General features: G+C 39.5%; 1 protein-coding gene across 12 annotated transcripts in view; it reads right to left on the bottom strand.

Annotated features, from left to right (window-relative positions):
- Positions 1 to 23,078, bottom strand: part of ENOX2 (ecto-NOX disulfide-thiol exchanger 2) — a 298,580-nt gene that overhangs the window by 95,303 nt on the left and 180,199 nt on the right. The window contains exon 1 of one of the 12 annotated variants that reach the window (XM_036443345.2): positions 441 to 525. The exons of the other annotated variants lie outside the window; for them this stretch is intronic. Coding sequence (XP_036299238.1) covers positions 441 to 474 — 34 coding nt within the window. The 5' untranslated portion in view covers positions 475 to 525. Of the gene's footprint in view, positions 1 to 440; positions 526 to 23,078 lie in introns of those variants that run through there. 12 annotated transcript variants of the gene reach the window in all.

Here is a 23,078-nt window from a genome sequence, read left to right as displayed (position 1 = left end):
CATTAAGATAAAATCTGTTTTAGAGGTTTTCTTCTGAGTACAGAATATTAAATATTTTAAACGAAGAGTAAGAGGAAGATAAAATGGTGATAAATTGAGGTATTATAATCCTAACATGCTGATAATATGAGAAAATCACAATTACAGAGATATAAAATTTAAGGTAGATAAATCTGGAGATGAGAAAATAATTTTCACAGAGGAATTCTTCATCGATAAGAAGGAACTGATTGGAGTTTCTGAGAATTTAAGGTAATTAAATTAACGAAAATAAATGTGCATGTAGTAGCTATATTTGTTAGTTCCTTAAAGGCAGAGGATATAAACACCATTTACTTTTGTATATTCTACAGTGACTAGCTCAAAGTAGGTACCAATAAATTTAATTTTAAATAAGTTAACTCTGAAAGAACTTAGCAACTGTACAAAGTGTGGCTTACCTGCAATGCCTATTTCATAGACCCACATCCACATAAAATCTCTTTACATTGAACCATGCACTTAGGGCTCTAGAAGGAAGATAGTGTCCAAAGCTGGGTGAGACATTAGACCTCTGGAATATACTGGGACTTATATAAATGGTGAATAATAGTATAATGATAGTAATTATAGAAGACTAATAATAGTTAACACATTTAAATACTTATACATGCCAGGCATCCTTCTAGGTACTCTATGCACATTAATTTAAAACTCACAGCAATTAATAAAGCACAACTTCTCATTATTGTAATTATTCCAATTTATGGCTAAGGTACCAGAAATAGATAATTTAATTAACCTGTTTATGGTCATATAGCTGGATTGCAGTGGAGCCAGGATTCAACCCAGGCAGTTTAGCTCCTTTGCTACTATGCTATACTCTTAACTACTATGCTATACTAAACTAGGGAAGTCAGGAAGTTATAGAACATTTGAGCTGGGAGGGCTATAGAACTCATCATTATAGAGATGGGGGCTCCCATCTATTGCAATAATTCTTAACTGGGGCTAAATTTGCATCCCAGGGTATATTTGGAAAAATCTTTGGTTGTCACAGATAGGGGCTGGGCACAGAGGCCAGGGATACCATTAAACATCCTACAATGTATAACACAGCCACCCTCACCCCCACCAGCAAACAATTAACTGGTGCAAAATGTCAATAGTGCCAATGTTGAGAAACCCTGCCTTGCTGTAGCAATTTTCATGTGTTCTTACTGGAGAGTCCCTTATATCCCTGGTTTTTCACAATCCCTTCCCATTCAGCACATGTGCAGCCAATCCCAACATCTGCAGTTTATGCTCTACTCCTTTATGCCATCATGCTAAAACTAAACTGATCACCCCCTCCCAACCAAGAACATGTTTAGCATGGTTACTTTTTTGCTTCACACGAAAGACATGATCCTCTTGGTAGGGAGTCTAAGTGCCATGGAAGGCTGACAGGTACTTGTTTATAGACTGGTCCTGGGAATAGCGCTAGGAATATCATGACAAAGGAAAGAGAGAGGAAGTTTAGAAAATGGAAGACAGAAGAAATCCCCACCTCTAGCATATCACATTCATACTGTAGGCACACAGGAAGCATTTCCTGTGAAAGATTACAGCACAAGGGTACGATTTGGTGTCCTAGAACTAATAACAGTGTGCTTCCTGTCTCTGGTTAAGAAAAAGGAATCAGCAGGATAAATCATGTTTTTGGTCTCCATTAAGCTTAGGGCTGAAGGTTTTATCTTCTGTTTGGTAATTATTGCTCATGAAGCAATATATTGTGCATTGTAGGTGTTATTTTGAATCTTTCTTCATTTTCTTTGGAAAGTAACAATCTATCATGGTTTGTGATCAATGCACTGCAGCTACACTCTTTCTTTGACCACAAACGTCACCAGTAGTGATGCCACAACTTGCAACATCTCTATGCAGGGTGAGACCACTGACAGAGGCTTTTGTAAGGCAAGGTTCCCTGGTGACAAGGTTCCCAGGTGGTTTAAGAGAGATGACACTATTAGGCAAGCAAGGGCTTTGTCTCCTTGTGGATGTTACCAAGGAAATATCAAGGAGCCCTCAAGGGGGTCCAGATGTTACAGTGTATTCTTCCTTGGGGAAGGGGAGGGAAAAAGAAAAGGAAGAATAAAAGGGAAGGTTTTTATACAAGCCTATATAGTAGAGAATCATTCTCATATGGACTGTGAGTATGGTGGGGTGCAGCGTGGGAGACAGCAGCTTGATCCTCATGGTATGCAAATAAAAACTTCCAGGTAGAGGGTACTTTCACAAACTGAGACTCGCCCAACTGGGAAGATTCACTATTCTAGGCTAGGAAGATTCACTATCCTGGCTCCTTGGGCTTTTGAAATCCAGTGTTTCCCAAAGAGTGGTACGCGTACCCCCAGGGTTATGGGAAGAATTTGGTGGGGGTACACATTGCACCGGAGTTTGGTGGGGATATGCACTGCACCGTGCTTAGCTGCGCCTAATTCTATGTTCTCATGAGTATGAGGGGTACTCAGTGTTACGAAAATTATAGAAGGGGTACACATATGTCAAAAGTTTGGGAAATACTTAATAAGCTGGGGGATCCTAGAAATAGCCACATCCATATTAGAGCAGTTATAAGGATGTTTAATGCTTTTAACTAGATCTATAAGAAGCTAGGGCATCAAGCCAGTCTTCCAGATGGCAGTTAAGGTGAGTGGGGCTGTATCAAGGAAGAAGTCCATAGGTTTTGGCATGTGCCTCTCTAAGGAACTTACAATATATACTCTACATTTATGAAGGCAACAGAGTATAGTGGAAAGAATACAGACCTTGGGGCCAGACAGATCTAAAATCAAATCTGGGTTCTATTATTTACTAGCTTTGTGACCTAAGTCAAATTATGCAAACTTTTCAGCCTGTTTATTTATCTATAGTTGGAGATAATGATACTTACCTCTCAGCCACCAAGATAATGATAATAATGCTGATTTCTAATATTGACTTAAATCTGTATTATGTGCCAATCACGGTTTTAAGTTTTTATACGTTTATATAATATAATCCCCAGAAATCAATGAGAGGCAATATTTATCATTAGACCCATTTTATAGATAAGGAAAATGAAACACAAAAAAGTTAGGAAGTTTCCCAAGGTAGAATTGAAATTAAAATCAGGCAGTACTGCTCCAGAGCCCACACTTTTAGCCACTGAGCTAGATATCATCACTACAGAATAAAGTATTCGGAGCTGGATATCTGACATAGAGCAAATACTCAATCATGATCTTAGTTCCACTTTCTTTATCTTTCCCTTCCTTTTGACCAGTTAGGGAAGAAACCATTCATTTGCCCTATGGGGGTAGCCTTCTCTCTGAACAGAAACCAGGGGTCTCCTTTGTTATTTTGGGATGGGCTGGCACAGGTTGAAGAATCTCAAGGATAGTCCTTGTCACTTCCTAAGGTCATTACCTAAATGTGAGCCAGGTGAATAGATTGAGGTTGGATGCAGGCATTCTGGAATGCTGGTAGGCTCACCCATGGGGACCTTGGAAAGCTTCCTCAGTAAGAGTGGTGGCTAACTACACTAGAGAAGTTCTCTGGACTAAGGTCCAGAATTCCCTACTTCTGGCTCCTTGGGCTTTTGAAATACCAGTGAACTCACATTACCTAGCTCAAGGGTGAATGGTTGACTGTGGCTCTCTAATCTTTAAGACTGAATCGTCACATCCATCCCATATTTCCTCATTCAATATTTAGATAAAGAACACTGAAATAAAAAATGGATGGCAAAAAATGCTACCTTACCTTAGATTTTTGAACATCTGCATTAATTGCCTAAGTCACATAGTCATTTTCCTGGTTTTGAAACAGAAATATTAATATTACTGTCAGGATCCCAAATGTTGTATCGATAGCTACTGGTTTTCAACTAACATTTTTAATATTTATCAAATCAACTAATTACATTTCATATTCTGAGCATGCTCTTTAAGTTAATGGCATGCCTGGTGGTAAAGCGGGGATGGAGAAAGGAGTGACAGAAGAATGAGCTCTGTAAGTTCCCAAACTTCTGTAATCTATGCTTTTCTAAGGTAGGTTGACTTGGTAACCCTGCTTCTATGCTATTTGAAATTTGGCAAGATGTTTTGGAGGGAAAAAAAAAAAACTAATAATATTGGGGTGAATCCACAAGCCATTTTCCTTTAGTTCTTACTGCTAATAATCTTTCAAACATGTCTCAGTCCACTTCCTAGCCATAGGAGATAGAGTACAACAAAGAGAATATAGCATGGACAAGATATGGAAGTAGGAGGGCTGAATTTGAACTCTGGCTTGACTATTCACGCAGTCCCAATATGAACATCAGAATCACCTTAATATTATATTAACAAATATAATATAATGTGTTAAATTCATCACTATTGGGTGGTATCAAGGTGAAAAATCCATGTTTTCCTGCCCATTGAGGGGCTCATCGACTAGCAGGAGAGACAGACATGAAAAGAAAAAACTATTATATATTAATAGTTTGATAATGACTAAACAGAAAGATATGAAGAAGGGAGAGGTAGTTACTCTGCTAGGAGGAGAGGTGGTAGTGAGGGATGAAGAACATAGAGGAAGTGATGTGAAGCTGGAGAAGGTGACTTTAAAGTAAGTTTTAAAAGATAAGTCAATTATTATGGTACTCTGGCTATCTTAACATGTGTAGGAGATAAGGCTGTATTTGTGCTAAGTCTAAAACCTGAAATAGAAATTGTTATTGTTTGGGGGATTGGGCATTTGTGGCAAATATTTTTCATATCATTTACTTATTATTTCTCTCTCTTACAAGTAGAATGTTAAAAATCTGGAATCATTTTGTATTTTCCAGCCGGTTGGACTTTGAGAGGATGAGTATGAGACTATCTATTAACTGGCTTTTCAAGTCACTAACTACAAAGCCATGGCCTAAGTCATTGGGGTGCAACACTGGCCATGACCGCTATAAATAAGTTAAGTGTTAAATCCTAATGATAAAGGGAACTTTGGCTTGAGAACTAGCTGCCTCAGCAAAGTCATCCTCAAATATTAAGGGCAATGCTATATATACACATACAGACACAGGAGGCAGTGACTAATGGCTCTGCTTTGTCCCAACAGGCCTGGACCCTTTCTAGCATCTTTGTCTCTATAGGCAGCCTAACTCGAGTTTTCAAATTCTACGTCAATTTGACAAATAATCAGGAATTTTTAGTATACAGAACTTCACACTGCTGCCGCCACCCTTTATGTTTTAAAGTGACTTTTTTTTTTCTGAAACACACTTTCATCAAATCTATATATCTTTGACTAGACCAAGCATGATAAACTCTCAAGCCTTAATGCTATGTGACCCTGAAAGAAGCAAAATGTGGTTATAACAATAGTTAAGATCGTGGTCTTTGGATTAGGTGAGTTCTAATCCTGATCTGCCACTTATTAGCTGAATGATGCTAGGAATGTGACATAATGTCTCTATTCTTCATTTTCCACATCTGAAAAATTAGGACAATAATAGTACCTATCTCACAGGGCTGTGGTAAGGAGTAAAGGAGGAAAATGCAAAAAAGGGGCCCATTACAGTGACTAGCTTCAATAAGTAGTTGTAGAATACCAGTAATTATTATTAATATATTAACCACAGTATACATTACATCTGATAGCTTATGGAAAACAGGGGCCACTGCAGGTGGAGACAGTGTTATAATTCCTTCAGGTGAAAAGGAGAGGACAGTACCAATATGGGGACCAGTCATTAATAATAATGGGGACTGTGTTTAAATAAAAAAGAACAAGGTGGCTTTTCTTTACCAAGAATTCTGCCACAAAGAACAGTGGGACTAATTTTATGACTGATGCATTTTCCAAAAGTGGTACTGCAAATAAACTACTCAAAATATTTTTTCTAGTGTTAACCTCACCCTCCACTCTATATAGCCCCCAATTTATCAGACCTGCTGCCAAAATCAATTTTGATTTTTTCTCCAAAAGCATGGATGGCATTTGCATCTGTGCTCTTTCTCTTGTAATTACCCCATCTGAATAAGGATGGGAGGCAATGGGGTAGAGGCAAGAGAAGTTGCTATTCATCACTAGCTTTCCAATAAAACAGAGGAAGATTACAGCCATGGCTATGATCTCTGTCACAGCTGGGCAGAGGACATTCACTGTATTACTCTACTTGAGGAGCAATCCACATGCAAGTGATGTGATTGTTTGTGATTCTGAGAAAGTATTAATAATAGTGCCTATCCAGAAAAAAATTCTTATATATGATGTACTTTGCCATATTTGATTCAACAGTTCTTCTGAATATTTTAAAATATATTTTTATTGATTTCAGAGAGGAAGGGATACACACACACACACACACACACACACACAAAACACACACACACACACACATATCCCTTCTTCTGAAATCAATCAATATATATATATATATATATATATATATATATATATATATATATATGGAGAGAGAGAGAGAGAGAGAGAGAGAGAGAGAGAGAGAGAGAGAGGAAGGGAGATGGAAAGATCAATGATGAGAATCATTAATCAGCTGCCTCCTGCATGTCCCCTACCAGGGACCGAGCCTGCAACCCAGGTATGTGCCCTTGACCTGAATCAAACCTGGGATCCTTCAGTCCACAGGCTGAAGCTCTATCCACTGAGTAAAACTGGCTAGGACTCTTCTGAATATTTTAATACAACAACATAGCAGTCCAAATAACAAACACATGTGAGTTATTGATTTTATTTCTTTTTACCTATTTTGCCATAAATTAAATTTTCTTCTTGAGTGAATTTCCAGGACACTAGTGACATAATTTTTTTAATCTATTGGTGTTTTTTTTTTTAATTGTTATTAACATGGAGGAGACATAAGCTGTTAAAAAATAATGCAACTAGGTTGGTGATGCTCTTCAGAGCAAACCTTCCAGGGAATGGTAGAGCAAATTTGATTTGAAAATGATTACAAAGGGTGAATTCCCTATAAATAATGAATTGGAAAGAAAATCAGGCTGGGAGTATTTGCTTATGCACTTATTTCCACATGGAAGAAAAGCAATAATTCCTGCCAGCCTGTGCTTACAGCATGCCTAGACTGGCCAGATAGAAACCAACCAGTGATGAAAATAAATACACAAGCCCACCTGTTCACCGCATTTTTTTTTTTGTCAGATCCAACACCAAGGAAAGACATAAAGATAATAAGTCTTTGGGTAACAACCCATAAATCCATGGCTACAGTTCAAGAACTTAACTTCAAATTCCCAGATGACCATGCCTCTGTTCTTTGCTCTCCCAGAAGCTAGAAGTTCACTGTTAGAAAGGGGAAGAAAAAAATGGGGGATGCAAGGCAGCTGGAGGGAACATAAGCTGTTAAAAAATCAGACAAGTAGGTTGGTGATGATCTTCAGAGAAAACCTTTCAGGTATTGGTAGAAAAGCCGTATTCATTGACCACGTAAAAATTCTGGGAATGCATGTTCTCCTCACAAATCACTTCTTGAGAAACTAACTGATATGTCACTTGGAAACACAGTCAGGGCAAATGGGCTGAGGTGTTTATCAAAGTGCACCTAGCTTTCAAGAGTACCATTCCTTAAAAATGTAAAGCTAATTTCTGTATATCAAATCCTACTTTCCACTGAATCATGCTGTCTTCTTCTCTTTGTTTATATTAAATATTAAGTAGATACAAAGGGGAATTTATATTACAAGTGTAAAGTAAAAAACAATGATGCAATGAGAATTGTATATTCAACATGCAGTTTAAGGAAAATAATATAACCATTACCTTTAAAGGTCACCATGTGCCCCTCCCTGATTTTGTCAATCTCCCCTCAGAGATAACCATTGTTCTGAATTTTGTGCTAATCATTTCTTGCTTATCTTTATAGTACTACAAGAGGCCCAGTGCATGACATTCATGCTCAGGGTGGGGGGAAATGTTGTCCCTAAGCCCAGCCTGCATCCTCTCCAATCTGGGACATCCCTCTCACAATTCAGGACTTCTGTCTCCCAACCATTCACCTGTATGCCTGCTTGATTGCCCATAACTGGTTCTGCCCGCCTTCCTGATTGCCCCTAACTGCCCTCCCCTGCTGGCCTGATTGCCCATAAATGCTCTCCCCTGCTGGCCACCTGGGGGCGGCCATCTTTGATCACATGGGGTGGCCATCTTCTGTGTTGGAGTGATGGTTAATTTGCATATTACTTTATTTTTATTTATTTATTTTAATCTTTATTGTTCATATTATTACAGATGTTCCTCTTCCCCCCCCCCTCCGTTGCTACCCTCCACCAGGATCCCACCCCACCCTCTGCCCTTTCCCCACCCATCATTGTCCTCATCCATAGGTGCACAGTTTATGTTCAGTATCTTCCCACAGACTCCTCTCCCCTTTTCCCGAGAATAATCAGTTCACTCCCCTTCCATACCTCTGATTCTATTATATTCACCAGTTAATATTCATCAGATTTTTAAAAAATTTTTTTGGTTTTTAGATTCACTTGTTGATAGTTACATATTTGTTGTTCATAGTTTTTATCTTTATTTACTTTCTCTTCCAAAAGAACCCCCTTCAGCAATTCATATAATTCTGGTTTGGTGGTGATGAACTCCTTTAGCTTTTTTTTATTGGTGAAGCTCTTTATCTGGCCTTCGATTCTGAGTGATAGCTTTGCTGGGTAGATTATTTTTGGCTGTAGGTTCTTACTATTCATCACCTTGAATATTTCTTGCCATTCCCGTCTGGCCTGCATGGTTTCTGTTGAGAAATTAGCTGACAATCGTATAGGTGCTCCTTTATAGGTAACTACCTGCTTTTCTCTTGCTGCTTTTAATATTCTCTCTTTGTCTTTTGCTCTTGGAATTTTAATTATGATTTGTCTTGGCGTGGTCTTCTTTGGATTCCTTTTGTTTGGAGTTCTGTGCACTTCCTGGACTTGTAAGTCTAATTCTTTCACCAGGTGGGGGAAGTTTTCTGTCACTCTTTCTTTCAGTATGTTTTCGATATCTTGCTCTCTCTCATCTTCTGGGACCCCTATAATTCTGATGTTGGTTCACTTGAGGTTGTCCCAGAGTTTTCTTACATTATCTTCAATTTTCTGGATTCTCTTGCCTTCTTGCTTCTGCGGAGGAGTGTCTTCTGGCTCTTTATGTTCCAAATCTTTGACTTGATTCTTGCGATCTTCCATTCTGTTTTTAGGACTCTGTATAATATTTTTTATTTCAGACAATGTATTCTTTATTTCTTGTTGATCCCTTATTATTTCTAGTTGATCCCTTTTCATATCCTCATAGGTCTCGTTTATTTTATTGGCATTTTCTAGGAGATTCTTGAACAACCTTATAAGTGTGGTTTTGAACTCTATATACAGTCGCTTTTTGTCCTCCATTTGTTTCGTTTGTGATCTATTTAGTTGTCTCGGCATTTTCGCAGCTTCCCTGATGGGGTGGAGTTTCAGGGTGGAGCCTACAGCCTTGGCTTCTGTCAGCCACGACCTATGCGGCTCCTGAGTCTCAGTATTCCTCAGGGTCCTTTAGTACTCGCTGCAAGCACCTCTGAGAGTGAGGTGCCCTCGAGTTTCACCTGCTACCAAACAGTCTAGTCTCTCCCCCAATGGGCCTGGAACTGGGGTTCAGTTCAGTTGGAGGTGGGATTGGAGGTGGTGTTCAGAGCAGTCTGGAGCCCCTGTCTCCTTCCTGTCAGGGCAATCCCTCGGCACAGCCAACCATCCCTTCTCTGTGCGCAATGTGCGCACCTCTGGGGGATCTGCCTTTCGCCGCTCCCCCGGGGTTCCGCCTCACAGCCCGGGCTCCCTCTGTTTGAGCCTGGGTCCCCAGGGTCTGGCCTAGAACTGGGGTTCAGAGCAGTCAGAACTGGGGCCCAGCACAGTCCGGAGCTTTTATCTCCTTCCCGCTAGGGAACGCCAGCCAGGCACTCAGCTGCCCCTCCTCTCCGGCTCCGTCCTCTTTGCGCGCGCCGCGTGTCTCCGTACCTTAGGCTTTTACAGCTCCTCCGCTCTTCCTTCTGGTTTTCTCCTTGCTTCTCGTTGTAGAATTTCCAGTCAGTTGACTTTCCTGTAGTTCTGGGTAATGTCCATCTTATAATTTAGTTGTATTTTATTGAAATTGTTGTGTGCGGCTGCGGTTAGGTGTTTACCTGTGCAGCCATCTTGGATCCTCCTGCATATTACTTTATTATTTAGGATTACACATGCTAAGGCAGTCCCTTCAGAAATGCTTTATCTGAATTTCTGAAGGATTCTTTAATTGCTAGAAGTTTTAATTTGTGCTGTTCTCCCTCACATTTCTTCCCTTTCCCTCAATTCTCCCACCTGTTAGTGAACTATGAGCAAACACAAGTGTTAAAGGTATCATTTTGTACTGAACCCACATGGAAAGACTAATTCTTTTGTAACATTGCCACCTTCATTTTATTTTTCAAGAAAATCCATACATAGGCCTTAATTTAATTACCTGGAGGTTTGGAGATATGGAAGTGGCAGTAGGCTAGAGACCAGAGAGGGTGACAGGATTGTGTATATTGCCTAGCATGGTTACTTGAGGGGTTTGGAGTCAGAAGACGATGATGTGTGACTTTGGGCAAGTCACTAAATGTCTCTTGGTTTCCTCATCACAAAAATGCAGACAATAATAATACTGCTATTATAGGGTTGATGAGGTGGTTAATCAAGAGATTATTAATTATAAAAATGTTTTTAAAGCTGCAAGGTACTCTATAAATGTTAGTTGTTAATGATTCTGCTTTTCTTTTGCTATTGTTGATGCTGTAATATCAGTTCTGTTAAAGTCAAGCAAAGGACTAGACGGTTATGAATTTTCAAAATCTGAAGCTAATTCACAGATTTATCCTGGCAAGCTATCTGACAAAGCGGGAACAACACAGACAAAATTAAATTTTCTTTTCCAAATCTGTATTACCAGTTTATGTGGAAACTTTCCGCCTAGTGAAACATCTTTCTTAAATCCCATTATACCTGCTCAATTGGCATGTGTGGGAGTTGTGTTTGTTCTAAACTACGTCAGTGCTGAAGCCTAGGGGAGAAAGTAAGTCACATATTACAGGCATCTAACATTATCTCTTCTTAGTCATTTCTCAGAGGAAGGTGCTAGCTGGTAACTCAAATAGAAATGTATGCAAGATTTGCTCATCACCTGATTAGTTTAAGCCTGAGGAACTTTCTGAAGGTCCTGACTTTTGCCTGTGTGATATTACCATAATCATTTGCATGTCATTTCCTTTTTGTTTTTCAAAGAGTTTCAAGTTTCTCCTTGAAGAGCTAAAAGAATGAGAGTAAACAGTGGAAAAAGCCACGTTTCCATTCTGCAAAAGAAATATTCAAATCTGTAAATGGCCAAAAATATATATGAGACATAAAACTGCTGGTAATTATTTCAATGAACAGATGTAAGTTGTGCATAATTCCTCACCCCTGCCACAGGCATTGAAGGAAGAGCTTCAAACAGCAGAGGTGAAATATCCATCATCTTTTTTAAAATGGAGCTAGGCTACCTGCTTGGGTGCCCAGGAAGGGGTTAGGAAGGAAGAATGTGGGTAATGTTCTCACATATTTCCCAGCCTGGAGGCTAGATAGCCACATGCCCATCTGCTGCTAAGAAAAAAAAAAAATAGATAGGCTGTTTGACCTCAGAGGTTTCAAGGCTCTTGCCCTCCGCCTAACAGCTGACGCCTGGAACAAGGAGGCCAGACACACATGGACTCTGCAGGGGCTAGCACTACATTAGGGCTCCAGCTGAGTGGGCGGCTGCAACTATGGCAACAAATTCCCAGGAATGAGTTAATGCCAGCCAAAGGGGTTATTGGGAGAGGCAAGGGCTTTTATACAAATGCATTAGGGAGACACTCAATACAGCAAGAATGAGATCCATTAATAAAGGTGAGTGATAAATTGTACTTGGCTACTTAAACTGTGTGTCTAAATCAGTCTCCTGGAGTAGGAAGATGGCTGCCAACAGAAAAACAGACTGCAAGATAGTGTGTGAGTGAGAGAACGAAAGGAGTATGTGGTTGCACGAAGAGTGTATATATGTGGGTGAGGAACAGCTACTCCAAGGGACTGTAGGGGATTGCCTCCACTGCTGCTGAAATCTCTCCCAGAGCAAGTGGTTCTGACACAGAGACTGCACCATCTTGAAGGGGATAGTGGCTGTTCTCAACACCCAGGAACACTGGACCTCAAGCAGTGCGAATACATGCACTCTGATGAGCTCTGTACCCTCTCATGGAAAGGTCAGATTTCGCCTAGGAAAAGGTGAGGTCTGCGATCCAGGCAGGAGAGAGAATCGGGCACAATGGGATCTAGAGGTTCTGGGGAAGTCTGTGCCCCACAAAAATCTGCAGCCTTTGGGGGTAGTGGGATCCATGAATGTGGAAGGGGATCTGCAGGGCTGCTAACAAAAGGGAACTCTAAAAAGCAACTCATAGCTGGACTGGGCGAAAAAGGTGGCCTAAAAATTTAACAGTGTGCTGGCTTCTTAGTGCCAGGGAAAAAAAGACTGCACAGACTTTACCCTCTGGTATGCAGCACCAGAGGGTAAAAGTCGTGAGTTCGTGCATTTATTCTGGCTTTTGTTTTTCCTCTCTTTAAATCCTTGCTTTTGATTACTAAGTCCAGTACTTAGGATCACCCAATTGGGGACACTATAAGAGGCTGCAGGGGAAAGTTGTTTTTGTGGAACCTGGGGATCAGAGTAGGGAGTAACCATCAGAGAACTAGCTCTGGGGCAGTCCATTCTCCCAAACCAGTATTAAGTGTGACAGGGAAAACAAAATCAAAATACTGGCTAGAGAGGACATATATCCCCAGGGGTCAATCCAGAAACACTGCCACCCAGTAGTTTAATCACAAATTGACTCTTGGTGGAAAAACATTGTGTAGGAGGAGAAAATGGCGACAGAATAGACAGATGTGTTCTGAGCCTTGTCCAGGAGCGGAAAGAAGCAGCTGAGGGTCGCAGGGGGAGTGTTTGTTGGCAAGCTAAGGGACAGTTAAACTCCAGGAAAAGGTGGAGGACTGCTGGATGAGGTTTCCCTGAACTGGCAGGCCCCACTGTGGCTGAGGCTGGGTCCCCTCCCAGAGCTATGGGCTCGGACTGGGAAACCTCACCATCTTGAAAGGGAAAGTGAATCTTATCGGAAGCATGAAAATCCACAACTTGCAGCATCCACTGAACAGCTGGGAGCCCCAGAGCACCAGTCCCCAATTGATGCAAACATGCGGATTCAAATGAGCTTTTCACTCCACCACGGAAAGGTCAGATTTCACCGGGGAAAAGGTGAGGTCTCTGGTCCCTGTGGGAGAGGGAAACACGCGTGCTGTGGGAGCTAGAGGACTAGAAAAGTCTATGCCTAGAAAAGTCCGTGGCTGTTGTGGCTGGCATGATCCATGAAGGGATCTCTAAAAAGCAACCCATTTTGATCCGGTGCAAAGGGATAGCCTAGGAGTTTCAAAGGGGTACACGCTGCTTAGACTTGAGTGAGGGCCCATTGCTCGCACACTTGGGCTTTTTCTTCTTCATTTCCCTGCTTCTTATTACTAAGTAAGTATCACCCAGTTGGGGATGCCCTGGAAGACTGCAGGAGGAATTTGTTTCTCTGGAACCTGGGGATTGGAGCGGGGAGCGACCATCAGAGAGCCAGCTCTAGGGCAGCATACCTCCACAAACAGGTATTAAGTGCCACAGGGAAAGAAGGATAGAGAGACCATAGAGAACCGGAAGTCAATTGGAAACACTGCCACCTAGGAGCTGAATCACAAATTAATTTTTGTGTAATAAAAAATAAAGGAATTTACGAAAATAAGATTCCACCTGCTTAGAAATCAGGACTGGTTTACAACACTGAGGAGCAGTGGAATGCAGAGAACTTCAATACTGTCTGGACTGGGAAACAGGCATGCCAAACAGAACAACAGAGGAAGTGAATGACCTTCACTACTGCACATTTTATTTTAATTTTTTGCATCTTTTACTTAAGAAACTATTTTTCTTCTTTTTTCATCACTTGATTTTACCTTTTTAATTATTACATTTTTATTTTCAATCAGCATTATGACTACTACTATTTTACTTTTTTTTTTTAAAGTGTCATTTTATTTTCTCTTTATTTTACTTTTGGATTAGTGTTCTACATTCTATTTTTATCTTTCCTTTAGCATCATTTTACCCTATCTCAACTCTACCTTTATGCCATCACTCTCTTCCTAACTTTTCCCCTTTTGGTGTCCTGTTTATCTTAACCTTTTCCTGCTTTAGATTTTCCTTAATCTTCCTGTTTACCCCCAGTTATTCTCTCTGTCCTTTTGTTGTTGTTTGCTTGAAGGTTGATTATATCAAATTTTTATGCTTTTTTATGAGATGGTATTGAATATTCTTTTTTGTTTGTTTTTTTGTTGGCTTTGTTTTTCACTACTGTTTTCCCTTGCCTCATTTGACATTAGTTGGTGTTGTAGTTTTTATTAATCTCCAGGTACTTGTTTCTGTCATTTTCTGGGATTAGTGGTTGTTCTATTGAAGTTTTTTCCCCATATATATAGTTTGTTCCCCCTTTCTTTCTTAGTCTCTCTTACTTTTTTTTTTTTCATTTTCCCAATTTCATTTTGACACTCCTTTTTTTCTTTCTTATTTTGTGCTTCCTCTTCTTCTTTCTCTCCCATCCCCTAATTTACCTTTCTCTGGTTGTCACCTTTATAAGGGGTTATTAATATCATGAATACATTTCTGTTCAGTGACTTGTGTGTAGTACCTGATTGTATTGTATTTTGCACCTTTAAATCAACACAGGAGAGAGATAACTATATAACCAGACATCCTGAGAAGAGAGCCCATGGGGAGACAAAGAAACAGCTGCATATGAAAGAAAAGCAGGCATCACCAGAAAAGGAAGTAAACGAATTAGAGGCAAGCAACGTATCAGAAAAAGAATTCAGAGAAATGGTCACAAGGTGGCTGAAAAGAATGGAAGAAAAATTCGACAATATGAGTAAGAACAAAGATAAAATGAAGAAGAACCAAGAAGAAATGAAAAATTATATCGCTGCTGTGAAGAATTCAATAGAAAGCATCAAAAGTAGACGAGAAGAAGCAGAGGACAGCATCAATGAGGTAGAAGACTAGATGGGGAAAAAATAACCAAGTAGAGCAGCTTCTAGAAACAAAAATTAAAAAGCAGGAGAGCCTAAGGGAACTTTGGGATAACATGAAACAAAACAGCATATGCATAAGAGGGTTTCCATAAGAAAAGGAAACTGAGCAAGGAATAGAAAACCTGTTTGAAGAAATAATGACAGAAAACTGCCCTGATATAGGAGGGAAAAAACCCTCACAAATCCAAGATGCTCGCAGAGTCCCAAGCAAAATGAACCCCAGAAGACCGACGCCAAGGCACATTATAATTAAACTGGCAAACACAAACGACAAAATAAGTATCTTAAAAACAGCCAGAGAGAGACAGAAAGTTACATACAAAGGAACCCCCATCAGACTACCAACTGATTTCTCAACAGAAACTCATCAGGCCAGAAGGGAATGGAATAAAATATACAAAGTCATGCAAAGGAAGGGTCTGAATCCAAAAATACTGTATCTAGAAAGGCTATCAATCAAAACTGAAGGTGAAATCAGGAGCTTCACAGACAAAAAAAAGGACTAAGGGAATTTATCACCACTAACCCAGCAATGCAAGAAATGCTTAGGGGTCTGCTTTAAAAAAAATAAAATGAAGCAAAGAAGGAATACAGGGGTATAGAATAAAAATGACGACAAATAAGTACCTATCAATAATAATTTTAAATGTAAATGGATTAAATGCCTCAATCAAAGACATAGGGTAATGGATTGCATAAGAAAACAAGACCCATATATCTGCTGTCTACAGGAAACACACCTCAGAAAAAAAAAATGCACACAGACTGATGGTGAAGGGATGGAAAAAGGATTGTTACAAAATAGTACGAACAACTCTATTCCAACAAACTGGACAACCTGGAGGAAATGGACATATTCCTAGAAAAATATAACTTTCCAAAACTCAATCAGGAAGAATCTAAACAGCTCAATAGGCCAGTAACTATGTAAGTAATTGAAGCGGTCATCAAAAAGCTACAGCAAACAAAAGCCCAGCGCCAGATGGCTTCATAGGAGAGTTTTACCAAACATTCAAGGAAGAACTAAACCTATCCTCCCCAAACTATTCCAAAAAATTCAAGAGGAAGGAACACTTCCATGCTCATTCTATAAAGCCAGCATCACCCTAATACCAAAACCAGATAAAGACAACACAATGAAAGAGAATTACAGGCCAATATCCCTCATGAACATAGATGCCAAGATCCTCAACAAAATTCTAGCAAATCGGCTCCAGCAGTGCATCAGAAAGATCATATACTATGATCAAGTAGGATTTATTCTAGGAATGCAAGGATGGTACAATATCCTCAAATAAATAAACGTGATACATCACATAAACAAATTGAGAGATAAAATCAAATAGTCATATCAATTGATACAGAAAAAGCATTTGACAAAATCCAATGCACTTTCTTGATTAAAAACTCTCAAGAAGGTGGGAATAGAAGGATCATACCTCAACATAATAAAAGCTATATATGATAAACCCACAGCAAGTATCATACTCAATGGGCAAAAACTAAAACCATTTCTCCTAAGAACAGGAACAAGACAGGGATGCCCACTCTCACCACACCTGTTTGACACAGTACTGAAGTATTAGCCATTGCAATTAGACAAGAAGAAGAAATAAAAGGCATCCAAATTGGAAAAGAAGAAGTAAAGCTGTCCTTATTTGCAGATGACATGATATTGTACATAAAAAAACCCAAAGATTCCATAAAGAAACTAAAAGACTTAATAAATTAATTCAGCAATGTAGCAGGATACAAAATTAACACCAATAAATCTATGGCCTTTCTATACACCAATATAAACTTACAGAAAGAGAGACTGAAAAAAGCAATCCCATTTACCATCACACCAAAAAAATTAAGATACCTAGGAATAAACTTAACTAAGTAGGTAAAAGACCTATATGCGGAAAAGTATAAAACACTGAAAAAAGAGATAGAGAAAGACATAAACAGATGGAAGAACATACCATATTCAAGGACTGGTAGAATCAACATAATTAAATGTCCATACTCCCCAAAGCAATCTATAGATTCAATGCACTCCCCATTAAAATACCAACAGCATATTTCACAGATCTAGAAAGAACTCTCCAAAAATTCATCTGGAATTAAAAAAAAAAAAAAAAAAAAAAAAAAAAAAGACCCCGAATAGCCATAGCAATCCTGAGAAAGAAGATTAAAGTAGGAGGGATCTCAATACCAGATTTCAAGTTGTATTACAAAACCACTGTTCTCAAAACTTCCTGGTACTGGCACAAGAACGGACATATAGATCAATGGAATAAACTAGAGAATCCAGTTATCAACCCAAACCACTATGCTCAATTAATATTTGACAAAAGAGGCATGAACATAGAATGGAGACAAGACAGTCTCTTCAATAAATGGTGCTGGGAAAATTGGACAGATACATGCAAAAAATAAAACAAGATCACCTACTTACACCATACAAAAATAAACTCAAAATGGATACAGGACTTAAACATAAGACAGGAAACCATAAAAATACTAGAGGCATCCACAGGCAAAAAATTTCAGACATATGACAAAAGAACTTCTTCATTGATACTGCCCCTAGGGCAATTGAAGCTAAAGAGAAAATGAACAAGAGGAACTATATCAAAATAAAAAGCTTTTTATAGCAAAAGAAACCATCAACAAAACAACAAGAAAGCCCACTGTATGGAAGAACATATTTGCAAATGTTATCACTGATAAATGTTTAATCTCCAATGTCTACAGGCAGCTTATACAACTTAATAAAAAGAAGATAAATGATCCAATAAAAAAGTGGGCAATGGACCTAAATAGAATCATTTCAAAAGAAGACAGAAGGCCAAGAGACACATGAAAACATAATCGAAATCACTAATTATCCGAGAGAAGCAAATCAAAATACAATGCAGTACCTTCTCACACCTGTCAGAATGGCTATCATCAACAAATCAATAAACAATAAGTGTTCGAGAGGATGTAGAGAAAAAGGAACACTCTTGCACTGCTGGTGGGAATACAGACTGGTGCAGCCACTGTGGAGAACAGTATGGAGTTTGCTCAAAAAACTGAAAATGGAACTCTCATTTGACCCAGTAATCCCACTTCTAGAAATATATCCTAAGAAACTAGAAACACCGTTCAGAAAGGATATATGCACCCCTATGTTCATAGCAGCACAATTTAAAAAAGCTAAGATTTGGAAACAGCCTAGGTGCCCACCAGCAGATGACTGGATCAGAAAACGATGGTACACCATGGAATACTATGCTGCCATAAAAAGAAGGAATTCTTACCATTTGCAGCAACCTGGATGGAATTGGAGAACATTATACTAAGTGAAATAAGCCAGTCAACGAAAGAAAAATACCACATGACCTCTCTCATTTATGAATAATAAAGAACATTATAAAACTGATGAACAAAAAGATAGATACAAAGGCAGAGAAGCTTACATCGGGAAGCCTGGGGAGTGTTGCGGGGGGAGGGGTAACAGATCAACTGAAGGACTTGTATGCTTGCATATAAGCATAACCAATGGATACAAGACACGGGGGGGAGAAGGGAGGGCATGTGCTGGGGATTAGGGGAGGTCAGGGGAAGGTCAATAGGGAAAAAAGGAGACATATGTACTACTATTTGTAATACTTTAAACAATAAAAAAATGGAAAAAAATAAATAAGTATCCTGTGTTCTAGCTATTCGATGAGATACTACACTTGTTTAAAGAATAAAAACAATGCCTGAATATGCAGTATATTAGGAGAAAATAAGATAGGCATAATGGTATAAAACTATACTTGCCAACAATAATAGGGAAGAAAAACAAGAGACGTGTATGTTTTGAACATGTTCAAACAGCTTGTTATTACTACCACCGCCTGACAAATTACCCCCCTATATGTGGATTACAAGGTGCAGTATTATGATGCGTTAGAATCAATCGGAGAACTAATGATAATGGGTGGTTGGGTGGCTAAACATGGTCCTCAATTACTGCTGAGTGCACTCTCCTTTTGTGGCTACAAAATAACTATCATCAATATTCTCCCATATAGAATGCTTTCTTATCAGCATTATGTCTTCAAAACATCCCTGGAAGGCAGGTCAATATTGATGGACTTTAAAAAAGAAAAGAAAAGAAAAGAAAACAGGTAGGCATGGTGAGGTTAAGTGAAAATTAGCAGAGGCAGCACCATCATTTCATAAAAGAATATGGGTTATAAAGGGAGCCAAGGCACAGAGGCAAAGTTTGAGCTATTCTTACAGTGATGACAGTGCCTACTGAATGCATTGGGTCAGATTTTCAGTCACTCTTTCATCTACAGAGAAACTAGAGACCACTTAAGCCAGTACAGTAGGAATTTCTGATTGTAGCTAAAAGCACAGAAACACAAAAGTACATTTTTACTTCTGGAAGAATATAATACAAGCTCAGAGTAAAATGTTACTTCTGAGAAGGAAAAAAGGATACACTGGAATAAAAAACACACAAGTATAATCCATTTGGTTAGTATTTCCTAGTTTCACAAATTAACAAATGGAACTTATTGAGCCTCAATTATGTTTTTTGTTAGTGTATAAGAGGATACAAGAGAAGCAAAAAAGTTACCTCTCTCAGAGAGCTTATAATTTACTAAAGGTCCAGTGCACAAAATTTGTGTATGGAGGGGTGTCCCTCAACCTGATCTGCACCCTCTCTTTGGGGATGTCCAACTGCCAGTTTAGGCCCGATACCACAGTGAAATTGGCCTAAAACAGTAGTTGGACATCCCTCTCACAATCCAGGACTGCTGGCTCCTAACCACTTGCCTGCCTGCCATCCTGATCACCTCCAACTGCCTTCCCATACCAGCCTGATCGCCCCCAAATGACCTCCCTTGCTGGCCTGATTGCCCCCTAACTGCTCTGCCCTGCTGTCCTGATCACCCCCTAACTGCTTGCTGCCCTGTGCCAGCCTGATCTCACCCCTAACTGCTTGCTCCCCAGCTGCCCTGATCACCCCTAACCATTTCTGCCTTGGCACCCCGCCACCGTGGCTTTGTTCAGAAGGAAGTCAGATGTTCAGAAGATGTCCTGTAGACCCAGTCTAATTAGCATATTACTCTTTTATTAGTATAAACTAGGGGTGGAGGTGGGCAAAGTCACACACAAAATAAGGACCAAACTAGACTCCATAGAAGGCCTAAGTACAATCCTCTTTGTCCTACTGGTTAGAGAAAAAGAATGAGAAAACCTGAATAGTGTTAAGTTGGTAAATTCTTACCTGAATATTACCAGTATAACTTAAACTGACACTTCCATCAGCAGTGAATATACTCACAAATACGGGTGGCCAAAATAAAAAAAAAAATGATCAGGAGATTGCATGAAGTAAATTAGAAGAACAACTGAGGTTTAAGAGAACCAGATGGCGGTATCTGCCATTATTTGAACATGATCATAACATTTTTAAACCAAACTGCACTGACAGGCCCTGATTCCCTGGGGACAGTGCTTCTCAGGTAAGCACATCTGATTGGCATATCCTTATATACAGCTAAGAGCTAGAGGGCAGATAAATCAAGATGGTGTGCTCTGGTGAACATATGAAAGGCAGATCATCAACGTTGTATGCTGAAGAGAAGCCCACGTGTTTTAGCTATCAGATATACAAGTGGCTAAGCTGTTAGTCTGTTTAAAAAATTAAGGCATTTGATTTGTGTGCTTGTCCAGATGAAGTGTTAGCCTCCTCCAGGAGGGATTACATTTTCCTAGAAAAAGTAATTTTGAATCTGTTTTAGTGACTTAGCTGTATTCATTGATATTCCAGATGATGCCTTCCTAAACCACTTCACCCTCTACTCCCCCCTTCCTCTGCACCTCAGACTCAAGCTATACATCTCACCTGCCTTGTCTTGCCAACACAAGTAGCTGTAGGAGACTTGGGTAGGGAATGTAGATTTCTCTACAAAACCCAATCACTGAATACACACACTGTCCTGCATACAGTGGGTCAGCAGTCTGACTATCATAGGTGAAAGCTGAACATTATAAGGAGCAACAGGCTACAGAGCTTCCTTAGATCTACTAGTACAGTTCTCCTTGAGATTAATTAAATGCAAAATTGAAACCTGACTATATCTCCGTCTATAGAACCTACTCTCTGGAATAGAAAATTGACCATTGTTATTTCTTTTAAGGACATTTGAAAGAGACCACAATTATGCCCAAAGGAACCATCATGCTATAAGAAGTTTGTGACCCCAGCCCCTGTAAGCTTAAAGGTATTATAGCTCTTATAATAGCCTGGATGCTACTTTATAGCCTCAGAGCCCACCCTTGCTTTCTTGCAGGAATATAAATGGAAAGTTATCACATGAATGTTACTTGTAGAACTTGAACTGACGAGTATATTAGACACATACATCAGAAAAATGCAAACGCACAGCAGGTTTGGCTAAAGAAGGAGAGCTGGAAAGAGGGCCCATGGTAAATTAGGAAGACAGATGAAGGTTACAGGAAACCAGGATGAAGTATCTGCCATTATCTGCATATAATTTTATCTTTTTTTCAGCCAAACTCCACTGATAGGTCCTGCTTCTCCAGGGGCTGCATCTCAGGCAAACAAGCTTGGAAGTCATTTGGTAAGAAATATTTATTTCCTTTGACATGAGCAATTAGGTGTAAACGATGACAGACACTTGCTTTGGGAGCAAGAGGTGCTGAGCTTAATGCCCATCATCCCAGAGATGATGATGTACTGTATATACACATAAAATCACTGCAGCTGCTTGCTAGTTCCAGGGGGTCAGAATACAGTCTTTTATCTCCAAATGTCTGGTTTTCAATCTGGATATATTTTGAAATCTGTTTTGAGTACTTGAACAGACAGGAAGGTGTTGGTCAAGCATGCGAAGATTAACCTTCAAGCACAACAGAATGCTAGGAGAGCAGCCTGACCTTTGCAGTAAAATTAATTTGATGCTTAGAATATAACCCAGAGTCCATAGTTTTTATTCATATGACAGAGCCACAAGACAATTTAGCAGGGATTATTAAATTCCACTTAAACTCATCAGAGGGGAGAATTGAGGTTGATGCATTTCAGGACGCCAGCGAATTGGCCAAACCAAGTGGAAAAGAAAAGGAAGACGAACTTCCAGGAATAAAATGAAAGGGGCTACATTTGGTGCACAGCAGGCAATCAGTGAGAACTGATTCAATGAATGAGGCAAAGAGTAAGCCAGATCTGATGTCTGACAGCTAGGGAGTCCCTTCTCTAGCACCCATTGATGCAACATCAATCCCTATGAACTTCTCATATAGGGAAGCCATTTGGCAAGTGCCAGAGACCCCATAGTTAGCCTGGAAAGTGAATGGGTTAGGGATGGTACAAGATATGCCATCTTGCATTCCCCTCCCAATCCAGCTGGTGGTAAGAAGTCTGGGGCAGGAAACTGCTAATTAGAAATGAAGAAAGTCAAATAGATACCAACGAATTAAGGATGCATACTCTCCAAGATGGCTAAGATAAGAATACTTCAAATAAGAGACCTCTGTTGGGTTTTCAGAAAGCCTTTGCAAAAAGTAGTACCAAACTCCAGCATTATCCAAGAGAAATCAGTGTTCCCCTCAGTGCACTTTAATAAGTTTGTTATATACAAAGGCCTGTTGACAGTGGGATATTTTGGTTGGTTTTATTTAGGCAATATAATAATGTAACTTTCTGAATCTGATGCTTTTTATTTGAACATTCAACATAATGACTCATCTTTGCTCTTCTTTCTTTACCAATGATATTTGCATTTCATTTGCAAATATAATTTTATGTGGCATGATAAGGGAATCAAAATTACTCAATTTGCTTCTATCATAGGAGCGGAAGGAATCCTTCAATGGTCTGTTTTGCATCATCCTACT

Source organism: Pipistrellus kuhlii, unplaced genomic scaffold (assembly GCF_014108245.1).
Source record: "Pipistrellus kuhlii isolate mPipKuh1 unplaced genomic scaffold, mPipKuh1.p scaffold_m20_p_19, whole genome shotgun sequence".
Lineage (NCBI taxonomy): Eukaryota > Metazoa > Chordata > Mammalia > Chiroptera > Vespertilionidae > Pipistrellus > Pipistrellus kuhlii.
The sequence above is the reverse complement of the archived record's forward strand: the minus strand, read 5'-3'. Positions and strand labels throughout refer to the sequence as shown.